The sequence below is a fragment of the Scyliorhinus canicula genome, chromosome 25, assembly GCF_902713615.1.
Source record: "Scyliorhinus canicula chromosome 25, sScyCan1.1, whole genome shotgun sequence".
Taxonomy (NCBI): Eukaryota; Metazoa; Chordata; class Chondrichthyes; order Carcharhiniformes; family Scyliorhinidae; genus Scyliorhinus; species Scyliorhinus canicula.
In genome coordinates, this window is record NC_052170.1 from 3,881,327 (window position 1) to 3,909,276 (window position 27,950).

Genomic DNA, 27,950 nt, shown 5'->3' on the forward strand with positions numbered 1-27,950 from the left:
CGGGGATTGAACCCCGATGATGGCCTTGCTTTGCATCAGGGGGCCGATTTAGGTCAGTTGGCCAGACAGCTGGTTTTGTATCACTGCTGTGTTAGCACTGACTGGAATAATCCTGATCTGTATGATTTTAATACTACGCCAGGCAATACTTTTCCACATTAGATCACATGGAATAGTCATGTACCTTCAATATATGACGTGCTTTGTTGTATTCAGCCTCAAGGTAATACTCAATCCACTGTGTTACTTCATGCAGTGATTAAATATAGTAACAAGCAGTCACAGCGTGCAGGATCACAGTCAGCACAACTGCTCAGGATAGAGATTATTTTTCTAAGTAGTGTGTAGGCTGCATTGATGCAATGCTCTCCAGTTCTGTTGATGTCTGATCTTCTGCGATAGGTGCGGGAAACTGTGTCTCCCACTCATGTTCTTTTGCATAAATTGTGGGTTGCCCTAATAAATGATTTGCGTTTGAGAGTTTAAAGTAAAAATAAATTATTTAAGCAGTGTAGAAGGTGGCCGCAGTGTGTTACTGGCTGAGTAATTTAGGTTTTTCCCTGACTGCTTTTTCCATCTCCTCCTTGAATCTTTGCTGTGATATACTTCATTGCGTACAAGAAATCCTGCAATAGCTTCCACAAATGGGCATTCTTTATGTGTGAGATTAGACAGTTTAAAGATTAGCCGGTGATATGACAGGCAGTTGAAGGCATTGCAACCAAACCCAAACTTGTCCTCATCTAATGCCCACTATTGTATACTTCACCAGAATTGTTGTTGGATAGCTTTATGAGTGAGATCCCCATTTAATTCTTCGCAAACCTAACCCAGGACAGTGAGGGCAATTGAAGAATTTGAAGGGTTGAGCTGGGACTTTCCAGCTGTTTGGTTCCGTATAATAAAACCACCTTGGACGGTGTGTTTATTAAACTGAGCCATCAACCATCTGGTTGTCACAAAGTGACATCAGTGTGTACCATTTACAAGATGCACTGCAGCAAGGTAGCATGGTGCTATGGTGCCATGGTGGTAATAGGAATTAGCAAGGGGGCAGCAGGGTAGCATGGTGGTTAGCATAAATGCTTCACAGCTCCAGGGTCCCAGGTTCGATTCCCGGCTGGGTCACTGTCTGTGTGGAGTCTGCACGTCCTCCCCCTGTGTGCGTGGGTTTCCTCCGGGTGCTCCGGTTTCCTCCCACAGTCCAAAGATGTGCGGGTTAGGTGGATTGGCCATGCTAAATTGCCCGTAGTGTCCTAATAAAAGTAGGGTTAAGGGGGGGGGTTGTTGGGTTACGGGTATAGGGTGGATACGTGGGTTTGAGTAGGGTGATCATTGCTCGGCACAACATTGAGGGCCGAAGGGCCTGTTCTGTGCTGTACTGTTCTATGTTCTATGTTAAGTCACTCAAGTTCCTTCAACAGTGCCTGCTAAACCTGCAACCTGAACCACCTAGAAGCATGGGAACACCACCACCTACAATGTCCCCTCCAAACCACACACCAATCTGACTTGAAAATATATCGCCATTTCTTCACTGTCTCTGGATCAAAATGCTGGATCTACCTCCCTAACCGTACTGTGTGCCTATCTACACCAGCTGGATTGCAGCAGTTCAAGAAGGCAACTCACCACCAGGTTCAAAGCAAACTACTGCGGATGCTGGAATCTGAAACGAAAGAGAAAATGCTGGAAAATCTCAGCAGGTCTGGCAGAGAAAGAGAGAATCAAAGCTTTGACAAAGAGTCATCGGACTCGAAACGTTTGCTCTTTTCTCTCCCGACAGAGGCTGCCAGACCTGCTGAGATATTCCAGCATTTTCTCTTTCGTTTCACCACTAGGTTCTCCAGAGCAATTCGAGATGAGCAATAAATGTTGGCCTAGCCAGCGACGCCCACATCCCCATGGCAGAATAATTTAAAATGTTTTGATCTTATTATCTAAGGAAGGATATACTTGCCTTCGAGGTGGGCATCAACGGTTCACTAGCGATTATGGGCTGCAAAAGTTCTCCAATGAGGAGAGATTGAATAAAATGGGCCTCTGGAATTTATGAGAGGTGATCATATTGAAACATATAAAACTCTTAGAAGGTATGACAGGGTAGATGTTGAAGTATCTGCTGGCTGGAGCATCTACATTTAAACCCTGTGTCTCAGGATAAAGAATTGGCCACTTCAGACTGAGCTGAGCAACAGTTTCTTCACTCAGAGGGTTGTGAATCTTTGGAATTCTCTACCGGAAGTTATTGATTTTCAGTCATTGAGGATATTCAAGGCCGAGGTGGTGCAGTGGTTAACACTACTGCCTCACAGTGCCAGGGACTGGGTTCAATTCGGGCCTCAGGTGATAATCTGTGCGGAGTCTGCACTTTCTCCCCGTGTCTGTGTGGGTTTCCTCCGGGTGCTCTGGTTTCCTCCCACAGTCCAAAGATGTGCAGGTTAGCTGGATTGACAATTCGAAATTGTCACTACTGCCCAAAGGTTATGTGGGATTACAGGGATAGGTCAGGGGAGTGGGCTTAGGTAGGGTGCTCTTTCAGAGGGTCGGTGTAGACTTCATGGGCCGAATGGCCTCCTTGGCACTGTAGGGATTGTATGATAGATTTTTAGGAACTAAAGGAATTAGGAGATATGGGGATAGGCAGGCAGATGAGGCATGATCTTACTGAGTGACAGAGCAGGCTCAAGGTGCTGGAAGGCCCACTTCTCTATTTCATAGGCTCTTAAGGCAACGTTATTTCTCTATACAATAGTAAAGGTGTAAATTACCACTGTGATAAGGGTTAAAATGTTGGTTAATGTTGAGATTGCACATAAGATGATTTTTAAAAAACAAACATTGTATTGTCAGCAAAGTGATACTCAGTGTCTGTTGCATCCCTTCTTCTATCTGTATGTCTCCCTTATGTTCTCTCATGCCACTGCAGACATGATTGTCAGGTTCTCTCAGTATATTCATCCTCTTCAGATTTATACACTCCCGAGAGTATGGAGTGAGCAGGCTGTGCCAGCTCAATCCTATTTCCTGATCTGGGTAAATGCCACACTCTGATACTACCTTCAGGCTTTAGTTGCATGAATTTATCTTCTGGGACATCAGACCTCAGCTTTATATACCCAGGTGAACAGAGATTGCATTTCACTGTTAATTGGCCTCATTGATCCAATGGGGACCTACAGACAGCATCCATCACAGCAAAAACATTTTGTGCCAGCCTTATGACTACTGAATTTATTTCAGCCCATAAAGAGCTCATTAGCCTCTGGTTTCCTTTCTTACATGTTATGAGATTTTCTTTGAGGGCTTCATTCATTTTAACATTTACAAGGTCAACCCCACCCTTGCTCCCAGCTCAGTTTCTTCAGCATCCCTCCTGAAAGGGTTTGCTCTTGTTGGAGTTCCACAGCAGTGGAGTAAAGCTCCCACTGCAGTGTGATATTAAACACTCAGGTTCGATGCAAAGCAAGGTCTGCACTGTTCCATCAAACATTCCAAAATCACTCTTGGGGAAAATGGTATGTTGGCTGATGCCCAGGGACAGGAAAGTGCAGCTGTGAGTGAGGCAGGTACAGGAATCCAGGAAGTAGGGTTACAGCAGCCTCAGCCCTTCTCCCTGTCCAACAAGTTTGGGATTTGTGCTCCCTGTGTGGATGGGAACGGGGCCTGCAGGGAGGATGAGCAAACTGATCACAGCACCGTTGTACAGGGAGCCATTGAAGTTGGAGTAGGGAGGGAAGAGAAATGTAGTTGTAATTGGGGATAGTATAGTTAGCGACATTGACACTGTTCCTGTGACCAGGATTGAGAGTTCCAAAGGTTGTGTTGCCTACCTGGTGCCAGGTTTCGGGATATCGCATCTGGGCAGAGGAACTTGGAGTGGGAGGGCAAAAGATCCATTTGTCGTGGTCCATGAAGGTACCAACAACATGGGTAGAACAAGGGCAGAGGTTCTGCTGAGGGGATTATGAACAACTAGGAGCTAAATTGAAAAGCAGAACCAGTAAGGTAATCATCTCTGGATTGCTACGTGAACCACAAACTAATTGGCACAGGGTCAATAAGATAAGGGAGGTAAATGCGTGACTTAAAAATTGGTGCGGGAGAAATGGGTTTGAATTCATGGGACATTGCCACCAGTACTGGAGAAAGAGGGATATGTTCCGATCGCATAGTTTTCATCTGAATCATGCTGCGACCAGATTCCCGGCGACTTGCATGGGTGAATGTCTCTTTGCATCAAGGAATTATAAAAAGTAGGGATGCGTGAAGCACTTGGAACAAAATTAATGAGCTAATGGCGCAAATAGAGACAAAGGACAATGATTTGTGGCATTACTGAGACATGGTTACAAGGAAACGAGGGCCGGGATTTCCCCCCTACCCGGCGGGGCGGGGGGATCCCGGCGTGTTGGAGTGGCGTGAACCACTCCGGCATCAGGCCGCCCCATAGGTGCGGAATTCTCCGCATCTTTAGGGGCCAAGCCCTCACATTAAGGGGTTAGGCCTGCGCTGGAGTGGTTACCGCTCCGCCGGCTGGCGTGAACGGCCTTTGGCACCACGTCAGCTGGGGCTGAAAGGACTTCGCCAGCTGGCGTAAGTCCGCGCATGCGCCGGAGCGTCCGCGGCTGCGGATGTCATACCGCCGCATGCGCAGGGGAGGGGGTCTCTTCCACCACCGCCATGGTGAAGACCATGGCGAAGGCAGAAGAAAAAGAGTGCACCCATGGCACAGGCCAGCCCGCCGATCGGTGGGCCCCGATCGTGGGCCAGGCCACCGTGGGGCACCCCCCGGGGTCAGATCGCCCCACGCCCCCCCCCAGGACCCCGGCGCCCACCCGTGCCGCCAATCCCGCCGGTAAGGGTTGTCTAATCCACGCCGGTGGGAGAGGCTTGTCAGCGGCGGGACTTTGGCCCATCGCGTGCCGGAGAATCGCCACGGGGGGCCCGCCGACCGGCGAGGCGCGATTCCCGCCCCCGCCGAATCTCGGGTGGCGGTGAATTCGGGACACGGCAGGGGCGGGATTGACGCCGGCCCTGGGATATTCTCCAACCCGGCGGGATGTCGGTGAATCCCGCCCCAGGTCTGGAAATTGAATCGCCAAGGGTATTCAGTATTCCGGAAAGATAGAGTGAAAGGAAAAGAGGTGGTAGCTTTGCTGGTGAAGAAAGGGGCCAGTGTTGTAATGAGAAATTATATAAACACTGGAGATCAAGATGTGCAATCAGTCTGAGTAGAAATAAGAAATAGCAAGGGGAAGAAGTCCCTGATAGAAGTAATCTATCGGTCTATACTGGCCCTAACACTCTGCCTAGATGGATCCCAGGCGGTACAGTAGGAGTGGAGGAGGCCTGTGACCTGGGTCCCCTTTGGCAGCTGTCTTCTGGGGTGACCGGTCGGTCTGGATGGGCTTGGTTGCTGCTCGGGTGTCCCAGGTAGCAGGGTGTCACCTTGTTCTGCTGGCTGTCCATCAGATACACAAAGAACAGAAGGTGTGGGACGAAGGCGGAGACACTGTGGTGCTCCGGCAACTCCCCTGTGGGAGTCACCGGTATGCGCCCCCCCCCCCTCCCATCCCGACCAAGGTCTCAATGCTCACAGTCATGGAGCACAGGGGGTGGACCACTTCTCTCTGGGACTGCGCCACATCAGCCAACGCCCGGGCACTGCAGCCGACACCGTCAGCCATGGCCAGCTGTGACTGGGATACGCCCTGGACCACTGCTGCATCGTTCAGGTGGCCCTGGTACAGGTCTGACTGCGACAGACGAGTACCCCAAGCCTTGGACATCCTGACCCATGGCTGAAACTTTCACCCCAAGACCTCCACCGCAGACTCCACACTTGCAGTGTTGGCCTGGGTGGCACACATGGTCGGCACACAGGCAGTTCAATTCCTCCAACTGCACTTGCAGGCGCTGGATGGTTGCTGACAACCCCTCATGTAGTCCCTGGCTCTGCGACTATCTCCACTATCGATGGAACTGCCCCAGAAGCCCAAACCCGTCTGGATGGGTAAATTAACCGAGTGCCAATCCCGACACTGGCGAATCTAACATTGGAATGGATCGTGTTCCACATGGCGCTGGACTCCTTCGGGAGCGGTGCCAATTTTGCTGTCATAGACGTCTACTGATTCTGTCCTGGAGTCTGCATCTGGTCCCTGAAACGGAGAATCCTGCCCTGTATGTTTTCAAGAAACATAGATATCATTCTTGGGCTAAAGGGATCAAAGGGAAAGTGGACACAAGTTACTGATTTGGATGATCAGCCATGATCATAATGAGTAGAGGAGCAGGCTCGAACGGCCGAAGCTTTGACAAAGGGTCATCTGGACTCGAAACGTTAGCTCTTTTCTCTCCCTACAGATGCTGCCGGACCTGCTGAGATTTTCCAGCATTTTCTTTTTGGTTTCAGATTCCAGCATCTGCAGTAATTTGCTTTATCGAAGGGCCAAATGGCCCTCTCCTGAAATTGAAAAATTGAAAATCGCTTACTGTCGCAAGTAGGCTTCAATGAAGTTACTGTGAAAAGCCCCTAGTCGCCACATTCCGGCGCCTGTCCGGGGAGGCTGGTACGGGAATCGAATCGTGCTGCTTACCTGCTTTGTCTGCTTTAAAAACCAGCGATTTAGCCCAGTGAGCTAAAAGAGCCTCCTGATCCTATTTCTACGTTTCTAATCCTATACAATTGATTGAGTTCAGCCAAAAGGGTCCATACTGCACAACGTTATAGATATTTGTTCCCATATCAATCTATATTAATGAGTTATTCATTTTCTTTTCTGAATAATGCTCGCTAAAAAGTAAAAGTAAAGTACAATGGATGCTGGAAATCTGAAATAAAACAGAAAATGCTGTAAAACTCAGCAGGCCTGGCAGCATCAGTGGAGAGAAAAACAGAGTTTATGTTTCTAGCATGTATAACTCTTCAGAGCTAAAGAGAGGGGGGAATGTGATGGATTGAATACTGTTGTGGTGAATGTATTCACCTAATGCATGAGCTGTCTGTATAATGATGTGACCTATGATCTGGAAGTGATGACACGGGCTATTTAGAACATAGAACAGTACAGCACAGAACAGGCCCTTCGGCCCTCGATGTTGTGCCGAGCAATGATCACCCTACTCAAACCCACGTATCCACCCTATACCCGTGACCCAACAACTCCCCCCCTTAACCTTACTATTAGGACACTACGGGCAATTTAGCATGGCCAATCCACCTAACCCGCACATCTTTGGACTGTGGGAGGAAACCGGTGCACCCGGAGGAAACCCACACAGACACGGGGAGGACGTGCAGACTCCACACAGACAGTGACCCAGCCGGGAATCGAACCTGGGACCCTGGAGCTGTGAAGCATTTATGCTAACCACCATGCTACCGTGCTGCCCATTTCCAGGTACTGTACTGGAATCCCGGTAGGCTCCGCCTCTGGCTCCGCCCTCGCCAGGGCCATATATAGTCCTGCCACCTGTGGGTGGCACTCATTTGTACAGCCGACTCTGGCAAGCGAGTTCATGGATAATAAAGCCTAATGTTCACTCGTTCTCACGGTCTCACAGCGAATTGACAGTATAACAACTGTATAAGAGATGTGAGAACAGAGTAGAAGGTGAGTGATTGTTGGGAGCCAGGAAAGATTGGAACAAAGATATGTAAGGCACAAGGTAGAATAGGTGTTAATGGCAGTGTAAAGGCCTGTGGAAGGTGCTGATGGGGGTATAGCAGAATGTGTTACTTGGAGAACAAAGATCAATGCTCAGTGAAAATAAAACTTAAGGACAAGTGATAGATGGCCCTGTGGGACGGTTTGCACAGTGACAAAAAAAATGGATTAGAAAGGGGTCAAGATGGAGGAGAAAAATCCCAGTGTAAAGTTGTTGTACTGAACGTTGAGCCCCGGGGGCTGTAACATGCCAAATCGGAAGATGAGGTGCTGCTCCTTCAATTTGCGTTGTGACTAAAAAGTGGTTGCAGCTGTCCCACATGCATTCTGTGAGGCAGCGTCACAGCTGGCAGGCAGGAGAGATTTCATTCTGTTTATTTGGCTGGATTCCAGCCCACAGAGGTGAACAATCAGCTTCTAACTGTATCACCTTCGTTCAATTCTGCTCTACTTAAGACACTGATCTTCCGTTCTATCGGTGCCAGTGACTGCCTGGCACCTCAAACGTTACTGCGATTAGAGTGAGAGTTTCTGTGCCGTTTGGCCACAGTCACTGTGCTGTTTGACCTGGTCTCACCCACGGATATAAATTTCCAGTCGGACTCGCCACTGCTGGTAACTTGCTGGAATATAACAGGCAAAGGCTGACCAGGGAGATCAACTAGGATGTAGTTACGCTGCGGTCCCCTGGTAATAGCTTTGGATGCACAGCAATACGTGTGTTTACCCCTCTTTGGTTCATGAAGCTGACCATGTGGTGAGATCAGCTAACTTGGAATAGAATCTGGGACCTTTGTATCTTATTTGGCCCAGCATCACACCGTTGGTAAATTAACCCAAACGGATAGAATCACATCAGATTTTCACATTTACACACCCTCCTTCTGGCTAAACAGAAGAGAACTTAATGCAGAATCTTTGAAAAGATGATAATTATGCATGTTCCTCTGTAGGAGAAGTAAGTGAACTTTTAATGCCATGCTTCAACAAGACTGTTTCACGTTATCCTTTTCATTCTCTGTCGCTAGGTATTCAGTTTGACCTTTTGGAACATATGGTGAAGAGATGATGGTGTAAGTCAGGGCTACACATGACCTATAATCAATGACCAACTTAGTTACCACTGCCTCACTCTGGTGTGTCAGCTGGATAAAAGTAAAGGATTTTCTGGTGTAAGGATTGAGAGACCTGGCACCTGAGGGAACCTTCTCTCACCTGGGCAAAAAATGGGCTTGAATACCAGTAGGACACACATACTTGCTTTTCTGGTGAAAAGCAAGCTTGTCTTTCCTGGGACGGGAAATGGATGTTGGGACCTTACACCAGGCAAAGCGATCCCGATTTTAATGGAGGTGGACTCTTAACTGGCTGGCAGGAGTTTGAGGTGGCGAATTAGTGGCCAAGGGTGGTAGGGACAGGGGCAGCGTAGAAAGAGTAAGGGCGTGATTTAAATCTGCCGCAGCAGACATTACTATGGCTGTCATTTAGTGGATCAATTGCTGTGTTTACTGATGAAGCAGGAAAGGCAGAGGATTGGAACCCAGGGCGGAACTGTACCCTGCTTTGTGGACGCTGACCTGAATGTCCTCTTCACGACAGTAAGGGAGAGGAGGACGGGCCACGTCCTGGAGAGTGGCTGGAGAAGCCAAACCTTTGAGGCATCTGCTTAAGAAAGACCAATCATGGTGCTGGGACTCCCATCATGAGCAAGCATTCACTCTAATCCCAGCAACGGTGCTTTCCCCTGACATTCTAGCCCCTGCCAATCCATTGCTGTTCACCACCATAGCAGCATATGCTTCGTCAACAGTCCTTGGGCCAGTCTTTTCCAAGTAACAACTGGATGGAAGTTACAGACTGGTTTTCTACACTTTTAGAGGAATGCTGGATATGGAAATGAGATGCACCATCATAGAAAAGGAAGCCTTCGCAATCACGTGGGCATGCGAGAAGTTTTCAGACTCTATCATCGACCTCAAGATCATCTTCTTGGTGTACACTGAGTGACTGCCATCCCAGTTTTCTCCGGTTGGAGATCCTTCACAATATGCACCATGGTCACCTTGACATCACTGAGTGCAGGGCACGGGTCCATTTCACTGTCTGGTGGCCAGGCATTTCCAGGGGAAATTGAGGGCACCATAGCAAACTGTAAGGTATGTGCCTTGCCCAGGTGGGACCTAAAAGCTCCTCATCCCCACACAGTTCCCTACCAGGTTATGGGAGAGGTTGCACATTAACATATTTGTCTTCAACACCAAATTGTTCCTTATTGTGATGGATTACCTTTCCAGGTGGGTTGTGGTAAAGCAACTATATACGACAACCACAGAGGTAGTAATTAAGGCACCAAACAAGATGCTCGTCAGCCATGGCATCCCGGACAAGATTATGTCCGATAGCAGCCCACAATTTTCAAATGAGTAATTTGCATTTTGCCATCACATCTGGCATACACTACCATACTCAGGTCTCTGAAATACCCAGTCAAATGGGGAGGCTGAAAGAGAGGTCCTAAAAGAGAATTCAGACTTTTCCCCAGCAGTGATAACCGACAGGTCCACCCTGTTACAATGCGGCCTGGCTGCCTCTAAACTCCTGATGGACAGGAAACCCTGCACTCAGCTTCCAAACCCGTGAAGAAATCTAATCACTCCGGATTTTCCTCACTCTACCCTCTACAGTGCCAATCAGATAGGACCAAGATTGATCATCATCCTTGCTGATGCTAATACCCTTGCGGCAACCCGTGTGGTACTGTTTGTTGTACGGAAATGCCTGTTTCTGCTCTAGGACTGCTCTTGTCTTGGATGTCCGGGTAATCCCTGGTTACTGACCCTGGTCTTGATCTTGCTCAAATGGTATTGTTCATCGTGAGTGTTAGCTGGTGAATCAACCATAAAGCATCCAATGTGCTGATGGTTATTACATTAGTAAATAGGAACTGCAAACCCATGTGATTTGCCTCCCCCCAACCAGGGACATTGAGGTTGATTTTCCATTTCAAACTGAGACTAACCAATTGGGCACTGGTCCAGGATTGAAGATGCGGTATTCTTGCTCTGTATGATGCAGTGGCACTGTTGTTACTATTTCATTGGGTGCTTCTTTCCTGCAGACAGCAGGAGTCCAGTGTTAAATATGTTACAAATGCTGAGCAATGAATGTGCATGTTTGCTGGTTTAATCAACTAGATAGAATGTCCTAATTATATCTGTTGTTCACCTTATTACAACCAGGGCTGGTTTAGCTCAGTGGGCTAGATAGCTGGTTTGTGATGCAGAACAAGGTCAGCAGCGCGAGTCCAATTCCCGTACCAGCCTCCCCGAACAGGTGCCGGAATGTGGCGACTAGGGGCTTTTCACAGTAACTTCATTGAAGCCTACTCGTGACAATAAGCGATCTTCTTCTTCCTCGTTTCCCAGCTTACCCAAACAGGCACCGGAATGTGGCGACTAGGGGCTTTTCACAGTCACTTCATACTTGTGACAATAAGAGTTTATTATTATTATTAATGGCATCAACCTGACATTGTCTGAGTGTTCTTCAGGGCATAGTACCTGGTCGAGGCGGTGGTGTAGTGGTAATGCCACTGGGCTAGACCAGTAATCCAAAGACCCAGGTTAATACTCTGAGGACATCGGTTCAAGTCACACCAGGGTAGCAGTTGGAGTTTGAATCAAATCTGGAATAAAAAAACTAGTCTCAGAAATTAAGTGCATTGATTCATTGCTGGGTCTGGCCACAGCAATGTGCTTCACTTTTACCTCCCCCCCCCCCCCCGCCGAATGGCCGAGCAAGTCACTCGGTACAAAACCGCTATGTCACCAAAAAGGAATGAAAGCCGTTGGACCACCCGACATCAACCTAGACACCTGAAGCAACCTTCTTATTAAAATCTGGGGGCTTGTACCAACATTGGGAGAGCTGTCCCAGCCTGACCGAGGTATACTCACCCAATCATGCCTTACGTACAATGTTGCAGACACCACCCCCTAGTATGTCCTGTTCCACTGATAGGACAGCCTGACCAGATATGGCAGCACAGTAGTCGGGGCAAGTTGTACTGGGAATCCTCAAGGATCTGCCACTTTCTGGGACCGCCGCAGTCTGTGTGGTGTAGGGACATCGATGTTGCTGTTAGGAAAGGAGTTCCAAGGGCAGCACGGTGGCACAGTGGTTAGCCCTGCTGCCTCATGGTGCCGAGGACCCGGGTTCGATCCTGGCTCTGGGTCACTGTCCGTGTGGAGTTTGCACATTCTCCCCGTGTTTGCGTGGGTTTTGCCCCCACAACCCAAATGATGTGCAGGGCAGGTAGATTGGCCACGCTAAATTGCCCCTTAATTGTAAAAAAATGAATTGGGTACTAATGAATTGTAAAACGAAAAGGAAAGGAGTTGCAGGATTTTGAACTGGTGCCAGTGAAGGAATGCCAATATAATTCGGAGTCAGGATGGTGTGTAGCTTGGAAGGCAACTTGCAGTTGGGGTGTTCCCATGCATCTGCTGTCCTGGTCCTTGTGGGTGGTAGAAGTTGTAGCTGTGGAAGGTGCTGTCAAAGGAACCTTGGTGAGTTGTTGCAGCACATCTTGTAGATGGTGCACACGGCTGCCACTGTGTGTCGGTGGTGGAGGATGTGTTGCCAGTCAAGCGGGCTGCTGACGAGCGTCTGGAGTATTTGTTGGGCAGGCAAGCTACACTCCTGACTTGTGCCTTGTAGATGGTGGACAGGCTTTGGGGAGCCAGGAGATGAGTTACTCACCGCATAATTCCAAGCCTTTGCCCACCTCTTGTGGCCAGAGTATTTATATGGCTGGGCCAGTTTGGTCAATGGTAACACTCAGGATGTTGATAGTGGGGGTTCAATGATGGGAATGTCATGGGGAAGTGTTTGGATTCTGTCTTGTTGGAGATGGTCATTGTCTGGCACGACTGTGGTGCGACTATTACTTGCCATTTATCAGCCCAAACCTGAATGTTGTTTAGTTTTGCTGCAGATGGATATAGACTGTTTTAGTATCTGAGGGTAGCGAATGTTACTGAACATTCTGCAATATCAGTGAAAATCCCCGTTTTTGACTTTATGATACAGGGAAGGTTGTTGATGAAGTAGCTGAAGATAGTTGGGCTGGGCTCACTACCCTAAGAACTTCTTGCAGTGATGTCCTGGAGCTGAGATTGACCTCCAACCACTACAACTATCTTCCTTTTGTGATTTGTGTTTCAGGGAAAGAGTATAAGCCCTGAATCTCGGTTACTGCCAGCCACTCTCCACACTCCTCAATCGTCAATCTTGAAATAGTATTGACACACCAAAAATTTGATTCTGTAGACTTCTTAGCCTGTGTGAATCATACAGCTTTCTTCAATACATTAAGAGTATTTATTTTCCTTTTTCCGTGCATTTTAGTGGCTCAGAGGCATGCTGGTAACCTGCGCCTAGGCATCTACCCATTCTGATTTGAAATCCAGTCAGAAATCATCAGTACTTTTTCTTTAATATTTCCCGCCTGTCCCATTGCTATGATGACTGGCACAAAGTGACAGCATTTGGTGGTTGCAGAGACACTGTGGAAAAGGATATGATTCACCTGGTCAGTACACAGTCCTATTGCTGCCAAATGACACTCGCGCTCACCTGTGGGTCTGTACCCAATTTCCCACCTGTTCTTCTATGGGGAAGTAGTGAACAGGCATTGTGGGGACTGCAACAGGCTAAAAGAATAATTTCCAACCTGTTCCTTTTACTTGGAAGAGTTACAAAGGAAGGGGACGTTACAGAGTGAAGAAAGGAAATAATTATTAAAATCTCAAAGACAAAATTATCGGGTGATGGACTAATGTGTACTACACTTCAATTAACTATCACATGAAGGACAGTGCTCTCATTAAATCTTCAAACTGCCATCTATTTGGCATAATCTCCATGGTGTTGGTATTCTGGTTCCATATATAGGGACTGTTGTAAGTATGGTTCGTTTGGTATTGCACTGCTCTGAGTCATGAGGAATGTGTAAGAATCAGTCCACCAAGGTGAGGAAGTTGGCCGATGTTTATATTGTCTATTTACACCTGTTTATCTTTCATTTAAACTACTTTCATCTAGTTCTGGCCTCTTGAGTGTCCCAATTTTAAAATTGCTCCTCCATTGAGTTGCCATCAGTTGGGCTCTGAACTCTGGAATTCGCTCCTAAAGCTCTCCAACTCTTTAACTCTGCCTCATCCTTAAAGGCGCTCCTCAAAGCCTCCTGCCCAAAAACGGCCCTAAATGGCTCAGTGTCAAGTCTTGCTTTACGATGCTCCTGCAGGAAACCTTAGGATATTTAATTAAGTCAAAGGCATTATACCAAAGCTTGCTGTAGTTTATCAAACAGATGGCTCATTCGTTGTGTGCGAAATGCTTTGAGATGTTACTGTGAAATGTGCCAAGGCACTCTGTAAATGCCCAACTTTCTGTCTGTGCTGGAACTCGAGGGGCAGTGATGAAACCTGGGAGATGATGCATCATTTGTTTTTGAAAAGTCAAACCAGAGAAAATGATTGAGTTTCAAAATTGAGCTGTCACCTCCCAAATCCAGACTTGACGCTGCTTCTTGACATTGTTGGATGGCGACCGTACCTTGCTATCTGAAATCCTTTTTGACCTGCTTTCCCTCTTGATGTGTTTTTTCTGTCCTCTTGCTCCCTCTCATGGGCATCAAGTGCAATATATCATTCAATAGAAATGTCAGCAGAAAAGATGCCAGGATTCTTCCAGGATCTTGCATTCGCTAATTGTGGCCCGGTGGCACAGTGGTTAGCACTACTGCCTCACAGTACCAGGGTCTCCTCTTCAATTCTGGCCTTACTGCCCGTGTGGAGTTTGCATATTCTCCCTGTGTCTGCGTAGGTTTCCTCCGGGTGCTCCAGTTTCCTCCCACAGTCCAAAGGTGTGCGGGTTAGGCGGATTGGCCATGCTAAATTGCCCCTTATTGTCTGGGGATGTGCAGGTTCTGCTACGGGAGTATGGGGATAGGGCGGAGTGGAAGGGGAAGTGGATCTGGTGAGAGTGCTGTTTTGGAGGGTCTGTGCAGACTCGATGGGCTGAATGGCCTCCTCCTGCACTGTAAGGATTCTATGCCGAGAGGCAAAGGGACGTCAAACTGGACAAATACAGCTACTCTGCCTGTAAACAAATAAACAAACCTTAAAGTGAAGCTGTAGCTGCTGGAACCAATGTACAATGAAAATGTGATTTAACTTTACAAATCAAGCACTGGGCAAATGTTCTTTCCTGTTAAATCAACTTAATTCAAACTTTCCTGTGTGGGGAATCACCGTAAATAGTGATACTTTCCAGGAAATTCCTGAAAATACTTGCAGCTTCCTGGGAACCACAAGAAATATTATCTCATTTCCAGGCCCTGCAAATATTGCACCCTCTTGAGGATCCCTATGAATGTTGATGCATTCTCATGAACGCTCCCCTGAAAACTTTGACCATTGTGAGATTCCTCGGGCGCGATTCTCCGCTCCTCACGCCGGGTGGGAGAATCGCAGGAGGGCCGGGCGAATCACGACACGCCGCCCTGGCACCTCCCGCGATTCTCCAACGCCCCCAAAAATGACGTGTCGCGTTTTTCGACACGCCGCTCGGAGAATCGCCGCTCGCCGTTTTTCACGGCGACCAGCGATTCTCCAGCCTTGATGGGCCGAGCGGCCTGACAAACCCTGACCGGTTCACGCCGGCAGCAACCACACCTGGTCGCTGCCGTCGTGAACAGCGCGCGACAGGTAAGTGTGTGGCCTGTGGGGGTCGGAGGGAGGATTGAGCACCACGGGCGTGCTCATGAGGTGACTGGCCCGCAATCGGTGCCCACCGATCGTCGGGCCGGCGTCTCTAAGAGACGCACTCTTTCCCCTCCGCCGCCCCACAAGATCAAGCCGCCATGTCTTGCGGGGGCAGCAGAGGGGAAGACGGCAACCGCGCCTGCGCGGGTTGGAGCCAGCCAACCTGCGCATGCGCGGCTGATGTCACCTCGGCGCCGCCGGCCGCATCATTCCCGGCGCGCTGCTTTGTCGCAAGCGTCAAGGCCGGGCGTTCGGGATTCACGAACCGCCGCTCCTATCGCCCTGGGGGGGGGGGGGGGGGGGGGGAGAATAGGGGGCGAGGAGCGGCCTCCGACGCCGGAGTGAAATACTCCGGGTTTCACTCCGGCGTCGGCACTTAGTCTCCCTTTGGGAGAATTTCGCCCCTCATTTTGAACTTCTGAAATATAATCGGGGTATTTTACCAGCAGCACGACTGGATATAGATTGGCTGCCTGCTCCAATGGTGGGGAGCTTATTAGCATAATGGGCCATTTAACCGAGCAGTCAGCATTTTGCCAAATGCTCTGTTTTTTGGTAGCATTGATTCCAGATGGTAAAAAAAATATCAGAATATCAAGTGAACTTCCTGCTCTTCGTTAAATAATACCATTCACCTGAATTGCCAGTTTAGATTATGTGTTTGATGTGACAATATGGAGGGATTTACCTGCTGTAGGAAATCTTTATGATGATGTCGTGTTCAAGGCACCCTCACCCCGAGGTTAAAAGTTTTGAGAATCAGTGCAAGTCTATCTCGGTTCTTACTCTAATGTTGCACCTCAGAACCAAGCAGTGTCATCCTTCAGATGAAACATGTCTGTTGTTAAAGATAGCAAGGAACAGTTTGAAGAAGGGCAGCGTGCTTTCTTGGCCAACATTCTTCCCTCAGGAAATATCGCAAACAAAAGTTAACTGGATCTTAAAATCTGTTGTTTCTAGGATATCGCTGCATCTTTGATCACATAATAGTAATCTCTGCAGTCTCTGTGAATTGAGACATGGGAAAGGCGGCATATAAAATAAGTGTGATTTGTTTATTGTTCCCATGTACCCCATCCTGGTCCCTTCCTGTGCTTCACCAGTAGCAGTAGAACATTCAGTTAGTGAGGATGTACTTTGGTACTCCCTTTCTAAACCTCATTGTGTCACATCTGCCTACCTTTGAAAACCTGTTTAAAGCACTTTGTACCCAAGTTTCCAGTTATATTTCCAAATTACATCCGATGTGACTCAGTGTCATACTTTTCAATGTAAAGCGGGATGAGATGTAAATTATGTGATATTATTACATTCCTAGGTAGGCTGTTCTTTAGAAGGATCTTTCCTGTTGATTCCCTTATTTCCTATTTCTTTTACTTAGTCATTACCATTTTACCGTGGATCTTTAATGGAGATATGTCTTTAAGTCAAGCAGGGGAAGTGAGGAACTCAAAAGTTGCAGCAAAAAAAAGTACACCGTGCTGTGAAGTTTTAGCTTTTGAACAGAAGGGCTCAGACTTTCTGGCACCCGAGTGATTGGAGAGATTTGGTTTTATTGGTTGGCTGGTGACCAATTGATTGGCCAGGGATCATATTCTGCACAGCAACAGACAGCAATTGGGTCCTGCTCGGTGGGGATTTTTCAGAGAATCTAGCAGATAAAGCTCCTGGATGCTGAGAGAAGTGACTATGTGTTGCTGTCTGCCTCTGTCCCAAATATTTCCTGCCTGCTATTTCTGAGTTTACAGAGAAGACTTGAGACCCTGATGAATCCACAGTGAAAACAATTAGAGTGAAAGCAGCAACATCATCCAACTGGAGGCCGAGACTGAAAGAAAATCTAACTGGAAGACGTCCATCTGAAACAAAGACTTTTATCCTTCTACTTTTAGTGCGGATGGGGTTTGTAGTGATATTGTCGCTGGACTAGTAATCCAGAGACCCAGCATAATGATCTGGGGCCCAGTTTCGAATCCCCCAACAGCAGGTGGTGGAAATTCAACTCAATAAAATATGGAGCTTTTCACAGTAACTTCATACTTGTGACAATAAAAGGTTATTATTATTATCTGGAATTAAAAGTCTAATGATGACCATGAAACCATTGTCGATTGTGGTTACAACCCATCTGGTTCTCTGAGGTCCTTTAGGGAAGGAAATCTGCCATCCACACCTGGTCTGGCCTCCATGTGACTCCAGACCCATAGCAATGTGCTTGACTCTGAAATGCGTGCTGAAATGGCCTAACAAGCCACTCAGTTGTATTCAACCTCTAGAAGGCAGCTCACCACCATCTTCTGAAGGGCAACTAGGGATGGGCAATAAATGCTGGCCTAACCAGCAACTCCCACATCCTGTAAATGAATACATTTCAAAAAAGATTTTTTACACCCCTTTTCCCCTCTGTGTTAATCTGTCTTGTGTGTGTAGAGGGTGGGGTGAGTTAAAGGGGGATTAGAAATTAGATAATAGTTCACCAGTTGTATTTGTTACCTATTTAATTATAATTATTGTTATTAATAAAAGTTAATTGTGTTTAAATTTACAAACCTGGTGAGTGTAGTAATCAGACTGCCAAAGACTTGGATATTTTAAAAACTAAGCGTTAATTTCAACTGTGTTGTGACTCCGGGTCAAGTGGTGCTCTATCCCAGGGAGTTGTGACACTTTCAAACAAGAGGGTGTGGTATCAAAGATTAATTTCTGCTTCCCTTCCCCCCCCCCCCCACCCTCCCCCCCACCTAACCCTTTCATCTACAGTCACATGTGCTCAATTTGAAGCTTGACGGCACCCCACTGGAAGGCAATGAGAAGAAATTAGAGGGGTAGTCACACTCGGGGCAGCTTCTGCCCATCACCACATGCCTGAAGAAACCTAAAATAATGCACACACATTTGTTCAAAAATATACTCTTCTGATCCACTTCATAAAACCCTGGATGTCTCACTATGACACTCAAATTCAGTTACATCTCATTCTCGCAAACTAAGTCTTTTAAAGCAAAGCTTAAATAGGTTACCAAGTGGAAGATATTGCCATTTTAATAATTCATAGTGTTCTCTAGAATGCACAGAGAAATAGAATAGATCCAACTGATCTCACCACTTACACGCGCTCCAAAGGATTGAAGTTTAGATCTTCTCCTGCAGACTTTTGGCAGTTATGATGATTGTTATAAGAATCACAGTCACTTCAGTCGCCACCCCAACTTCATTAAAAGTGATTGGTATTCTGCTGAATTGCGAGCTCCAAATACTTTAAACAAAGCTTGTTAACAGCTCAAAGTTGATCTTCACTTTTAACTGTGGCCGCAAATAGGTGGTTAAAAAAAACCATTGGCTGTCCATGATTTTGTATTTAATTGACTTTAATGCAAATGCTGTATAATGTCGGGCTGCATGATAGATAGGGCTGTATAATGGGCAGGCTGTACAATGATGGGCTGTATAATGGACAGATTGTATAATGGGACAGGCTGTATAATGGGCCGGCTGTATAATGGACTGGTTGTATAATAGGGAGGCTGTATAATGGACAGGTTATATAATAGAGAGGCTGTATAATGGACAGGTTGAATAATGGGCGGGCTGTATAATGGACGTGCAGTATAATGGGCAGGCTGTACAATGGACGGGCTGCGTAACGGACGGCCTGCGTAACGGATGGGCTGTATAACGACGGGCTGTATAACGGACAGGCAGTAATTTCTCTGGAGAGAATGCAGAGGGGATTTACAAGAATGTTGTCAAGGCTAGAAAAGTGTGGCTACAAGGAGACATTGGATAGGTTGTGTTATTTTCCTTGCAACAAAGAAGACTAAGGGGTGACTTGATTGAGGTGTACAATATTATGAGGGAGATAGAGTCAACAAGATAAAATATTTCCCTTGGTGGAGAATTCTAGAAACAAGGGATATAGATTCAAGATAAGTGGCAGAAGGTGTAGATAATAATCTATAATAATCTTTATTACTGTCACAAGTAGGCTTACATGAATATTGCAATGAAGTCAATGTGAAAATCCCCTAGTCACCATACTCCGGCACCTGTTCAGGTACACTGAGGGGGAATTCAGAATGTCTAATTCACCTAACAAGCACGTCTTGTGGGAGGAAACCGTAGCACCCGGAGGAAACCCGCACAGACATGGTGAGAATATGCAGACTCCGCACAGACAGTGACCCAAGCCAGGAATCGAACCCGTGTCACTGGTGCTGTGAAGTATCAGTGCCAACCACTGTGCTACCGTGCCGCCTAAGGGGACATGAAGAAGAACATTTTTTATGTAGAGAGTATTGGATGTCTGGAATTCACTGCACGGGTTGGTAGTGGAGGCAGAGACCCTAAACTCTTTTTAAAAATACCTGGATCTTTACCTTAAATGCTGCAAGATACAGGACTGTGGCGTATGGGGTGTAGGAAGGTAGGATTAGAAAGGGTACCTGGGTGTCCTCGGGCTAGCATGGGCAAGATGGGCCAAAAGGCCACCTCCTGTGCTGTAACCTTTCTATGATTCTATGGAAAAGAAGCAGCAGGAGGCAGGATACTATGCAGGAGGCCACAGTGACTCTTAAGAGAGCACCTCGCCATGGTTTTCACTGAGGAGCGATTTTGGAAGCACGTTCTCTAGTTTAAATACATGCACAACTTCTCACTATCTATGTAACCACCTCCAAACCTATAAAAACTCACTGCTGTGACTGATTTCTCCAAACCTGGTTTGATGCACATTTTCTACTTCCTTTGGCTTCACCATGAATGGCCATGCCTTCTGCTGCCTTGGGCAAACTCATTGGAATTCCTTCCTTAAACTCATCTCCTCCTGTTGGAATCCAACTCTTTCACCAAGCTTTTGTTTATTTCTTGCAATGTCTCCTTCTTTGGCTTGATCTTCATTTTTTCCCCCTTACAAGTCTGTCAAGTACCTTGGGACGTTTTTCTTGGCTGTTAAAGGCAACTTTTAACTGCAAGAGTGTCTACTTTAGGGGAAGCTGGGTTTAATTGTTCTGTTACAAACCTCATTTTGGTTATTTGTGTTGGGAAAGGTAATTGTACAATGTTCAAATTCAATGAAGTCTCTTTCCCTCATTCTCTCTCCTTTCTTTTTCTCCCTTCCCTTTTCTCCCATTCCTTTCCTCCTTCTTCCCCGTAAATACATTTTCATTCCTCTCCCTTGTCCACTCTCTCTCGCATCCTCTGTTGTTTTTCTCCCTCTTTTTATCACCATTTCTCTTAATTCTCTTTTCCGATCCCCTCCTCTCTTTCATGTTCTGTTTCTGGGTCGGGTGTAACATCACAGTGCTCACTGCTTCTATCGCAACTTCTGTTGCAAATGAGAAAATCTTTCCAGCCATCACTTAAAATGCCTTTGCGTTACTGAGTAAACCCTATTGTACATGGTTGCCAGCTTGGTAGATATTTTAGGAGTTGCAATATTATTATCTCACAGGGGTTTGAAGCACTGTATTGTTATCATGTGTAGTTCCTGTGAGTCTATATAATTGCACAGAGATGTTGATGTGTGGTATGTAGCCATGGAGTCAAGCTCTGTGTTTTTTATTCAGTATGCTCTGTGATGTCACCCATCAAACAATGCAGAGGTTGCTATACTCTGTGGCCAGTAAGGCTGTTTTTTTTTCATGTGTAAAACTCTGAATTTGGGATGATTTCTACGTGAGCCAAAACATACAAATTCTCATCATCAGAATGCTGAGATTCTGACATGTCATACCGAACTTCGGTCCAGATGGCACTCATCAACCACGGCATATGGATCATTGAATCACTACAGGGCAGAAAGAGGCCATTCAGCCCATCAAGTCTGCACTGGCCCTTCGAATGGGTCTCTGCTATTTACTTTTTTCAAAATAAATTTAGAGGACCCAAGTACTTTTTTTCCAATTAAGGGACAATTTAGTGCGGCCAATTCACCTACCCTGCACACCTTTGGGCTGTGGGGCATTTTGCTATTTATGAGTGCCCACTCCATCCTATCCCTGTAATCCCCTAACCTCATAACCTAACTTGCACATCCCTAGACATTAAGGGGCAATTTAGCATGGCCAATCAACCTAACCTGCACATCTTTGGACTGTGGGAGGAAACTGGAGCACCCGGAGAAAACTCACGCAGACACAGAGAGAAAGTGCAGACTCCTCACAGACAGTGACCCAAGGTCGGAATGGAACCCGGGTCCCTGGAGCAGTGAGGCAGCAGTGCCAACCACTATACCACCGTGCCAAATTCTGGGATCTTCTGTCCTCACATGATTGGGTCCATGAACTTCGAATGGTTTCTCCAATGGTGCTATTCATGCTGACTTTTAAAACAAAAAACATTTAAATGAATTAGCAGAGTGGCCAGATAAGGACACAGCCCATCAGATGATTTGCCTGCTCTAATGATAAAGAATAGAGGCCTGGATAGCCCTATCTTCCATTCCTGATCTCGGCTCAAGACAGAAGTTGTGGCTTGAACGCCGCTGGAAAGTGCATGTGTGGAAGTTTCTCGCTGAAGTCAGCATCAAATGTCCCCATGGAAATGTAGCCTCATTCAATTCGCTAGTTAGAACGATGCAAGAAAAATAATAAGGTGGAGAGAATGCTAGATTGCAGAGCTTTTTGAGTAAAGATGTTTATCCTGAAATCCTTATTGAATTTATTAGTGACTGCCGATCTGACGGCACGGTAGCACAGGGGTTAGCATTGTTGCTTCACAGCGCCAGGAACCTGGGTTTGATTCCTGGCTTGGGTCACTATCTGTGCGGAGTCTGCACGTTCTCCCCTTGTCTGTGTGGGTTTCTCCGGGTGCTCCAGTTTCCTCCCACAAGTCCCGAAACACGTGCTATTGGACATTCTGAATTCTTCCTCTGTGTACCCTGAACAGGTGCCGGAATGTGGCAACTGGGGGATTTTCACAGTAACTTCATTGCAGTGTTAATGTAAGCCTACTTGTGACAATATTAAAGATTATTATTATTATATCTATTATATTTATGACTCCTAGGTCTCTCCTACAAGTGGAAATATTTTCCCTACATCTACGCTGTTGAGCACCTTCATAATTTTGAAGACCTATTTTTTTTTAAGGCAAGATCAAGTTGATGTGTTAGGCAGGTTGGTTCGACGTCGACTGCAACTGGATGCAGGGATGCTAGAAACAAACATCTGACACCGGAGATGATTCAACACTGTTTTATTTAACTATGAACTGCTGTACATGTTCAGCTGTGGGTTTGACACTCTACTAATCCTACTGATGACCTCTTACTGGCTCGACCAGACTTACTAGCTACCACATGGCAATAGTGCCCACTAACTTGTGCACTCTGACTGTCTCAGTATCTGGGTCCCGAAAAGAGCGGGAGTCTTAATGCCCTGTGGGCTTTATAGTGGTGGTGTCCTGTCTGGTGATTGGTTGTTCTGTGTTGTGTGTTCATTGGTCATCCTGTGTGTCAATCACTGCCTGTCTGCATCTCATTATATACATGAGTGGATATTATGACGCAACTCTGGTTATAAATGTGGATAGATCCATGACTATCTGGGCAATTGAAACATTGAGGAAGGATGTGGCAGAGACTGAGGTTGCAATAACCCTCTCTTCCCCACTTTCTCTCCCCTTCTTTTCTTCCTCTGAGAGAGAAAAGAATGTGCATATTTATGAAACCATCTACAGGCTGGGAGAGGAAAACTTCTGAATACCAGAAGGAGGCACGGGAGTAGTGGGAATGTGGCTCCTGTACAAATACAAACTGACAGCTAATTTAATTTTTCTTCTATTCCTTGCAGAGCAATGATGCTTTAGGAAACACCTGGAACTGGCTGTATTTTATCCCCCTCATCATTATTGGCTCCTTTTTTATGCTGAATCTTGTGCTTGGTGTACTGTCAGGGTAAGTAGCTCTTGGTTTATGTACATTTTTAAATGAAAGAGTTAGCTCCCTGGCTTTAACATTGAGATCATTGTAAGATGTACCAGTTAAATGAAAGCAAGCTCTTCCCATTTCCTGTGTGCTGTTATACACACGTGCGGGCGGACATACATATATACAGACACACATACAGACCCACATTTCCGCACACATATACACATGAACATATGCACACACACAAACTGTCTCTCGTCTTTGGTTGCTTTTCAGCACCCCCACCATATTGTGACATCAGACTGCCAGCACTGTTGATGTAGAAAAAGTAATGTCACATTATTGAGTGTGGTAGTGAAAGCCAGCACTTTCATAGAAGAGGACAAAACCATTGGGGGGGGGGGGGTGTCATGTTTAAAAGTGTTGTGTGTTGGAAGACGGCAAAATAAATGGAATTCATATTGAATGAAACATCTTGATTTGACAATCAAGGCTTCAAGGGATGCCTCTAGCTACAGCCTCTCCTGTTTAATGTCTGGTGGTGATCTCAGTCCAGGTTGGAAAGCCAGGAGAGAATAACTGCTTATTTCCTAAACTTCTAACTTCTGATTTGGGTCCCTGATGTAATGACTTGACAAGTCTCGTCACTTCTTTTCCACTCTCAGGGCAAGATCACTGTGAACCTCGTGTTGACAGCATGATGTCGATGTGAGAGCATCTAGAAATGTAGCAGAAGGGTACTGTTCTTTAACACAGTGTTGTGTTAAAGAACCTTTCGAAACCTCTTCACTGCCCCATTATCCGCATCCACTCATAAAATCACTAACACGTGCTTGGGTACAGTTTCATTAATCAAAAATGTCCTAAACTATGCTCTTCATACAGTGACGGTTATAGGATTTTGAATCATGGCGGGCTTAGAACAGAATCTATTCCTTATTCATTCTTAGGATGTGGGCGTCCCTGGATGGGCCAGCATTTGTTACCTATCTCTACTTGCCCTTGAACTGAGTGGCTTTTCAAAGGGGGGCAGTTAAGAGTCAACTGCATCACTGCGCGGGTCTGGAGTCACATGTGGGCCAGACTGGGTAAGGACGGCAGACCTCCTTCCCTGAAGGACATTAGTGAACCAGATGGGTTTTTGCGACAATCAGCAATGGTCTTCATGGTCAGCATTAAGCTACCTATGTTTTCCGAACAAGGATGAATTTCCAGACTTGAGGAGGGACTACCCACATACATGAGCTCTCTGAATCCAAGTTGGCCGGGGAGGTCAGAAATCACTCTGATGGGGCAGGTGAGATCAGTTTTCCCCAGGAAGCCAGGTTGGATGAACACTCCATGAGTTGATCCTGACTTCCTCAGTGAGTGACATGCATTGTTGCATTCAGCTTGATCATGAACTAAATCTATCTTCTGTCTCTTACGGGCAACAGCAGATGTTGACAGAACAAGCATAGCCAAGTGAAGCCCAGCCCCCAGCTCACCTCAGAGGAGGGTAATGAGGATCCATTTGAAGAAGACCCACCACCGCACAGCGTTCACCTGCATCCTCCACTGGCAGACACACACCCCAGCAGATAATGCTTCTGGGTTAGGCTCAGGGTCCACATTCTGGAGAACACCTCACTGACACATCGCCACAGGAGTTGGGAGAAGTGACAGCCCAGACCTCTGGTACCTTCAGTACTGCTGGCAATGAGGATCTGCTGAGTCCGAGTCAGATGGTCGGTCTTTGGAAATGGCCATCTGACAAATACTGAGATGCAACAACAGAAAATCAGGTAGAATCTCAAGAGGAATCCAACAGAAGGTCAACGGATGGAGGGTCCATTTTCGTTCTGTCTGATGTTGTATGTCCAACATGGGAAGGGTGGTGACCACTTTGGTCCATCAGACGCTGCCAGATTTGGGCTCTGATCTGCACTCTCACCGTATGCATTGGTGGGATTGATCAGTGGCTAGCCGAGAGGGGACATGGCACCTTGACCTCCATGAGATTCTTCACGGGGAGTCAGATCGGCCCTGAGGCACCCACAGGAAGGACCCCGGGCCATCTGCCCAGATGATTTTGAGATTGTCCAGCGATCCCAACTACCTCAACCTGTGTCCCCCATCGCCTCCAGCTGTACAGACTGAGGAGGGTGACCTGACCCACTGCAGGTGACCCAAAAGCAGGCCGGGGCACTTCAGGGTATGCTTGTCAAAGTCATCAAACACGAGAGATAACGATAAAGTCGCTATAATTGCAGATGACCAAACGTTGCATTCCTCCTTGCGGGAGAGAGCTGACTGATGGTGATTTAACCTGAGGGTCACCACACCTGGGGCGAGGGGCGAGGTTGAGAACGCGATGCCTCATGAATAACCTCAGCCGGTACGGGAATTGAACCCACGCTGCTGGCCTCGCTCTGCATCACGAATCAACTGTCTCATCAGCAGCCTGCCTCCAACTTTGTACGGATGTTGGGGATGCACCACGACGTAGCATAGATTAAGATACTTGACATCATTTCTGGGTCACAGGTGTTAAATCACTGCTAATGTCATTCACCTTTCTAAATACATCTGCTGTTCATGAGAATGGTCTTGTCATTTGAAAGTGTTGTGCAAATGCATCCACGTGCTCTCTTATTGTGAGGGTGAGTTATGTTCCCACTTAATGATCAACTCCCTTTGTGAGCCTCACATTCATGATAGTTCATGAATCATGATTACTCTGCCCTTGTGTTGTCAGGGAAATGTGTCAAAATTTTTACTGGAAGTGTCTGAAAAATGCATTAATAACTTATACTCTTTACAAGACAACAGGTGAGCTTAGTAAGCTTGCCGGGTCAGCTATAATTGTTTCTCAGAATGAGAAACCTGCCTTCATTGATAATACCAAAGCACAAGATCTGCCATGATGGTCCCTCCAACCATGCATGTACCTCAGTGTCCTTTGACGCAGTGTTTGCACTGTTACGTGCCTTTCACTTCCCAGAGTGCACGGATACAGGACTTTTCCAAAGATTAAGGCCGAGAGAAATATTTTAAAAACATTTTTTATTGAGGACCAATTTAGCGTGGCCAATCCACCTACCCTGCACATCTTTGGGTTGTGGGGATGAGACCCACGCAGACACGGGAGAAATGTGCAAATTCCACACGGACTGTGACCCAGGGCTGGGATTGAACCCGGGTCCTCAGCGCCGTGAGGCAGCAGTGCTAACCACTGCACCACCATGCCACCAGGCCAGATGATTCATGAAGGTTGAAGGTGCAAGTCCAAATGCTGTTCTCAATGTCACTGGATGTAAAGGCCTTTCAGTGCAGGGGCATGGCACTAAGGGACAGAAGGAAAGGTGGTGTGTCCCATTGCCTGTACCTTAACCCACCTGGAATCTTGTGTCTATCAGTGTGGCACAGGCAGCTCTTCGCTTTGTGCTTCTATGATAACATCGTTTTTTAAAAATATTTTTATTAGAGGCATTTTCCAATATATGCAGACAAATAGAAAACAGCAACACCAATACTCATTAAATAGTTATCAACTCCTCGCCCTAGCCCACTCCCTCCACTCCCCTTTTTTGATTTTAATAACAACCCCAAAAAGAAAACAAAGCCCCCATCCCCTCCATCGCTGATGTTTTACCACTCCTTAAAGAATTCGATGAACGGCCTTCACCTCGAGAAGAACCCCTCTTCTGCACGTCTAAGAGTGAACTTTATTTTCTCTAAGTGCAGAAACTCCGCCAAGTCGCTCACCCAAACCCCTACTTTAGGTAGCTCCGCGCCCCACATTTGAGCAATATCCACCTCCTGGCTATCAGGGAGGCAAAGGCCAACACATCAGCCTCTCCCCACCTGCACTCCCAGACCCTCCGAAAGTCCAAATATTTCCACCAGTGGCCTTGGAGCCAACCTTATCCCTGGAATGTTCGACATTGTTTCTCCAAAACTTTTCCAAAACCCCTCCAGCTTCAGACATGCCCAGAACATGTGGGTGCGGCTCTCCAGCCCCCCTGCACACCTCCTACATCTATGATCCACTCCAGGAAACAGCCGACTCATCCTCAACACTGCCATGTATGCCCAATGCACCACTTTAAACTGGATCAGACTCAGTCTCGCACATGAGGAGGACGAGTTTCCCCTTCGCAACTTCAACTATCCCGGCCAGCTTCTCCTCCCACTTCTGCCTTACCTCCACCATCAGCTCCCCATATAAACCTTACCCTCCCCCATCTCGTCCTCCGACAGAATTTTACCTTGTAGCATCGGAGTGGCAGCTCCGGGAACAAACCCAGCTCCTTCCCCAAAGAGTGTCTAATCTGCAGGTAGCTAATCCCATTCCCCTTTGGCACTGGGACATGACCCCCAACTCCGCAAACCTTCTCCCTATAAACTGGTTCCTGTGGTATTCTATCCCCGCCTGCTCCCAAACCCTGAATTTAGAGTCCAGTCCATGATCCCTGCACATTGAAGTGCCTTCCATCTTAAAGGTTGGCACTGGTTCCACACCCTCAGCGCAGATACCACGACATCTGACTGGCGAGAAAATGAGAGATGCCAGCAATAACGCCCTCAAACCTGACCCTC

At 46.9% G+C, this 27,950-nt stretch overlaps 1 protein-coding gene across 10 annotated transcripts in view; it reads left to right on the forward strand.

Annotated features, from left to right (window-relative positions):
• Positions 1-27,950, forward strand: part of cacna1ab (calcium channel, voltage-dependent, P/Q type, alpha 1A subunit, b) — a 617,073-nt gene that overhangs the window by 337,675 nt on the left and 251,448 nt on the right. For all 10 annotated transcript variants that reach the window (XM_038784774.1, XM_038784777.1, XM_038784770.1 and 7 more), the window contains exon 9: positions 23,293-23,396. In XM_038784774.1, the coding sequence (XP_038640702.1) occupies positions 23,293-23,396 (104 nt within the window). The remainder of the gene's footprint in view (positions 1-23,292; positions 23,397-27,950) is intronic.